The 6,000-nt window shown below is 29.3% G+C and overlaps 1 protein-coding gene across 5 annotated transcripts in view; it reads right to left on the reverse strand.

The window, feature by feature from the left end:
* Positions 1-5,462, reverse strand: part of LOC143240537 (transient receptor potential cation channel trpm-like) — a 128,514-nt gene extending 123,052 nt beyond the window's left edge. For 3 of the 5 annotated variants that reach the window (XM_076483128.1, XM_076483127.1, XM_076483126.1), the window contains exon 1: positions 5,343-5,447. In XM_076483128.1, coding sequence (XP_076339243.1) covers positions 5,343-5,412 — 70 coding nt within the window. In that variant the 5' untranslated portion in view covers positions 5,413-5,447. Of the gene's footprint in view, positions 1-5,342 lie in introns of all 5 variants that reach the window. The other 2 variants (XM_076483131.1, XM_076483130.1) reach the window with 1 other exon arrangement.
* Positions 5,463-6,000: the final 538 nt, after the last annotated feature.

Raw genomic sequence — 6,000 nt, forward strand, 5'->3', positions numbered from 1 at the left:
GTTTATACCTCATTCAAAACTTGTTTTGTCACGCATATAAAGCAAGCTGTTTTCGGATTTATTAAAAGTATATATCTTTTAAGAGGCTTTAACATCGTGGTGAGTCGTCTCTTTCCATTATCAACTAAATTTTTTGTTAAGCACAATACACCGAAGATATCGTAACCCGATTTTTAGCGTTTTCAGCCCCGAATCTTACTGCTAAACCAACGGGGGTAACTGCACATTGAATGATATACTAATAAACTTGTCATTAGTTTTTGTTGTTGTTTTATTAGTATATTTTGTAACGAAGGCAAACAAAACTTATCACCAAAATGTTTTTATACTTTTCTTGTATTTGTTATTGTCAAATATTACGTCTTGCGGCTTTACCAGGCACAATCTACACTGTATCGAAGAGTTTGGTCTATATTTTGTTTCAAATGTCAATGGTCGAGATCCTTAACATGAAACTGCTTTGATTTACACAATTCATTAAGGAAAATAGTAAGAAAGAGGAACTATTATAATATAATTTGACTTCCACATGTCACATATAATCTTGTAGCTTGCTGTTTACCGTCAATATCAATGATTTACAAGTTTAAATTAACTTTGAAGTCATAAAAATATATACCGCTTTTTAGTCATTATCAGTACCAACGGCCTTTGAATTATTAATTTAATAAATCCACTACCTATGTTCGGCAAAGTTAATAAAATTGGGACTGGAAATATTAAACTTCGTTCAATGAGTTAACTCGACAGTTCACAAGTTCTGTAATTTCATTATGATAATGTTACTTTATTACCTACACAAAACACGAAAAAAAATTATAAGAAAAGTTCCACGTGCCCAAGAGAACAGTTTGAATATATCGCAATATTTTCTCTAGTCATTTTCTGGGCCAAACATAAAATAAACATAACAGACATTGAACAAAATCTCTCCGAATGAAATAAATACAACGAAAATGTATGGGCTCGTCGATATGAAAATACAACATATGAGAATAATAATAAATTGAACTGTGTTCATCTGTCAAAGATTCTATTGTTCAACCAGAAATGTACACGTGATCTGACTACTAAAAGTGTAGATAAACAGAAACCCTGAGTTGGGATGATACCGTTGTACGACAGGTCAGTTTCCCCACACTGGACTACAAGCAAGTGTATAATCACATTGGTATGTACCTTTATACAAATATGAAATTTTGCACATACGTTCAACCTTAGGCACCGAACGTTTGCTGATCAGCTGAAGCAAATAATTAAGCAGTTGAAGGGTTTTTCATCAGTCTCGTTAATAAATGTGTTCATACAAGAAATTTAAAATATCCAAAATTCTCTCTTGAAAAAAATAATTGTAAAGTATTTTCTTTTTTTTTTTGTACTTAATGGTAGGAGCAGAGAGTTTGGCAGGTTAGGAGTTATTTTCAGATTAGAAAATTTTATTTTTCTAACAGGGTTTAGCATCTATAGTTTATGGGAAGGTTGGTAAATATCTAAATGATAGGGCTGGTTTCACTCACCAATTATATAATAAGAAAATGGACTTTAATAAGAGCCGTACATGTGAAAAGTAAATAATTCAAGTGGCATTTGCCTGTCAAAAATTCAGTCATGAATCAATTAAAGTGAATATACTATTTCATTCATATCAGATATTTTTATATGAATTAGCACTATTGTTAGTAACACAATCCTATAATTCATCATTTGTTTTCATAAATACAAAACTATAAAATGTGATAAATATTCAACCATGGAGCATAATTTAGTTACATAACTTTTGATAAAATGATTTATACTCTTATAACTGTTATCACTTACTTTACATAGCTTGTACTAACTCATAATAATCATTTATATATATGTATATATACTTTAATAGTTTGGGCTCAAAATTATAGCCCTACATGCATTTATTCAATTGTAATTAAAGTCTAAAACATGTTTTAGTCAAACAGCATGGTCAGTTGTATGTTAAAATACAAATTATAACAGCCATCTCTAATTTTGATGAGCAGGCAAGTGGGAAAACAACTAGACAACACCACTCACCTCCAACTCTTATGCTACTCTTATCAGGCCAAAAACTAGGATCTGTCATAACGTTTTTTATTTGCTTTTTTTAAATTTTATTTTATGATTTTTGTAAAAGAATGCAAACCACAGAATTACAGACTGCAACACTAAGCAGTGGGTCATACTCAGCCTGATTTATTTGTAAACAATCTATTTTCATGGCAGTCGATTTAATCCTAATTTCTAATAATCAGTTATCAGTAATAGTATGACACATTAATTAGTTTTCATGATGCTAATCTACAATGATCAGACATCCATGCTTTGCTGAGAAAGTGAAGATTTTTGGTAGTTTGTCCCAGTGTCCCAAGAAAAGTTCTCAAGATGAACAAAACATCCAGGTGTTATAAGAAAGACATGAAACTGTCAGTTACATTAAATCACAAGTGTAACAAGCCTACATGACTTAGCTCATTATTGTAATACTAATTATGCACTCTCCTGTTACCAAACTCTCTTGACAATTCATCTGTATGTAGGAAGAAGCCCAGGTCTACAAGGTTTTTAGTTAGTAGCAGTGTGATAAACCTACAGTAGTTGATGAATGTGTGTCAATCGTTAAAAAATAGATGAAATCATTTTTTAAAAATTACAATATTTACATATTTGAAAATAGTAAAAAATTTCAATAAATGTAAAGCAAATTACATAAAATTATTTCACATTTGTAATAACCATTTTGAAATTATGGGTATGGACTGGGTTCTCTGATTTTTCTGGTTTGAAAATCTGGTAACCTCACATTAATCAATGTAACCACTGTTCAGAGGTAACTAAATGCATAATCCAGCTTAAGTGTTACATATTAATGTTAGGTGTATGCTTGTTATCCACAGTTGATGTCACATTTAGTAATTCTTTTACTATTTTTTTGTTTCATGTGTAAGAAAACATTTTGAATAACAAAGGACTATTTGGTAACTGGCAAATAATTATACAAGATAATTAACCCATTCATAAAATAAAACTATCTTAAATGGTATCTACCCTATCTTTTTCAAATCTTGATCTTTCATCCTCTTCTTCTGTTCTCTTAAGAATGTACAACAGAGAGAAATCAGAAAGTCCAAATATAATGTTTGAAAAATTATTTTATTGAGTATTGTTGGCTTTGTGTGTGATTTCAGATCTAAACATTCTATACTGGCCAATACTGGTAAGATATTGATGGGATTGTGGTTGAAAATATCATTAACAGTAAAGTTTTCCAGATTATTCAAATGAATCTAACCATTAAAAGCTTTAGGTTTTTGGTGTATAGCACTATCAGACATTATTAAGTATTAATACTTCTCATTGTTGTAAAACACAGAAAAGTACATTTTACATATAGCAACTTAAATTCTGATCTATAGCATTGATTAGTAGTTTTAAGTAATTACTAAATTAATTTTTGTTGAAAATATGTTATATCAAAAATAAATACTAGCACATTTAAGTGTACCCTGTCAACAAACAAATGAGAATTACATCACTTGTAAGTACTTATTCAGGGAACTGACAGACGTTAAGATAACATAAACACAAGGGATTAAACATGAAAACAAAGAAACAAAGTACAGTGGTAAGTCAAAGGATTAACAGTAAAAAAAAAAAAAAAAGGACACATGTATTTAAAACCTCTGTATTCCTAGTTTTGCATTCATCTTGCATATTTTTGAATATTTATATATTTTTTCAGTCTAAAAGGCCTAAAAAAATGCTTGAAATTGTCCTGTCATTTTGAAACTATGTTTGAAAATGTATTGTACACCTTTAATGGTGTTGACATATCCTGTATAATTAATACATAGAGATGTAGGATGAAATACTATGTAAAAAATATAACTATAACAATAGAAATAATTTACAGACAAAAATGATATATTAGTATAGTGAAGAATAGTGAAATAAACATGTTTTTTTAAAAGGTATACTAAACATTAAAATAGTTTTTATGTACATAGATGCTCATACTATGACAAGGCATGCTTATTGATAGCCAGATAAAGATTACAGCATTGCCAAAAAAAAAACTTCAAACTACTTATTACACCTTGAGGCAGGCATATCACATTTTAATGTTAAGCCTATAAATGTAAAAGCTATATGCTTTCATAATTGGAAAAATAAAATATATATAAATTGATAAGTATATTATTCCCTTTTGAACTTATTTTGTAAATCTGAATTAGTGTTTAAATTTAATGCAAATAAATATATTTTATTTTCAAGATAAAATGTTTCTTAAATGAATTTTTGTCACTAAATGACTAGTGTTTTGTACCTAGTACAATGTCAACTATAACAATAATCCTTCCCCAAGTCATCTAATTTCTGGTTTACATCTTCTCTAGTTGACAATAAAATGACCGGTTCTCTGATAACCTCTCATTAAAATGTACAATTTATATTTGCTGTTCATTCTAAAGAGTAACTAAAAATTATGTGGGTACAAAAACACATAGCAAGTTTAATAAAATGAAACTACATCTTTAGTTATTTATTTTTGGTTAAGTAATAAAATCTATAACCAAGACATCATATACACACTGAAGATGTAATTGCTTAAAAAAGACCAACCTGTAAATTTACTATGATCATATACTTAATATAGCTTAAAAGAGTGTATTCAATATTTGCAAACAAATATATTGAGATAACAAGTAAAAAGATTTCTGATTTTTGTCTGGCAAAGGTAGTTATCAGTACTCCTTAGTAAAGTAACAAACGAAAATATTTTCCCAAATTAGGTCCACCAATACTGGTTAATTCCGTAGATACAGTATCCGTATTTTGTACACTAAATGTATCACTGACAACTTGGTCACCGATGTATTCAGTGATGAGTGTTCAGTTTATATATTGTGAAAATTATCGATTAGCTTAACAAGTTTATTTGAGTTAGGAATACTACTACCATTCTCACACTATATTGAAACGGTTTGTGAACTTGGGCCTACATATAGTATAATTTAAGTTATAACTTGTGTCAAAGTAAATCTATCATGTGGTAAACTAATTCTAACAATTAAATAGACTGAATATGGTAATATTTTACCATGTAATTCAAAAGAACTTGTCCAGTCATAGAATGTAACAGCAATGTATTACCTACAAAGTACAATGCTGAAATTTGACGAAATGAAATACAAACACCTCACACAAAAGCAGACTTCTACCAGTCCTAGTAGTTCTTTTCTGCTGAACTTAATCACTGTGTTATAATTAATATTATCTTTCTATGTTAAAGATTCACTAAGAGTAATAAAATTAGCAATATTCCTTACCGTGAATGTTTTTGAAGCATAAATAATGAAGTACTGAAGTAAAGAAAGCCATTAATTTTGAGACCAACATCTCCTTCTAAAACCTTTCCCACACCTGACAGACGGTATTCTAAATATTTTCTCCATAGGTGGCAGGTGCGTATTGGATATTATCAAAAAAATACAATATAAATCCATGCAAAAAGTCAAAAGTGTTGCAGAAAATAAAGAAAATAATATAATAATAACACGGCAAAAAATAATACAGGATTAATTTTAGGTTAAGAATCTTTGTCGACGTCAATATAGCGTACAAAACATCTCTGTAAATAAAGGTGCTAAACCCAGACATCACTTTTATTATTATTCACACGTGGTTAGAATAATATTATATTCCAAGTTACAGAATAATAGAGAATAGATTCCATAAATCATGAGTTTAAAACTTAAAAATAACAGACAATACTCTATTTAAGGTTGTGTTAGCTTTCTAATAGGGTGGTCATCCTTTGTAATAGTGTGTATTTAGGTGTGGTAGAATGTATAACATTGAAGATGTTTAGATGTGGTTTAGTGTTTATTAATCAGAAAGCTACACAAAAGACTATGTTAAGTTAACCACCGATTTCAAAACCAAATAGTGTTTTCGTAAGCTTGCAAACTTGCCACTGAGCTACGG

This window comes from Tachypleus tridentatus, chromosome 13 (assembly GCF_004210375.1).
Source record: "Tachypleus tridentatus isolate NWPU-2018 chromosome 13, ASM421037v1, whole genome shotgun sequence".
Classification (NCBI taxonomy): Eukaryota; Metazoa; Arthropoda; class Merostomata; order Xiphosura; family Limulidae; genus Tachypleus; species Tachypleus tridentatus.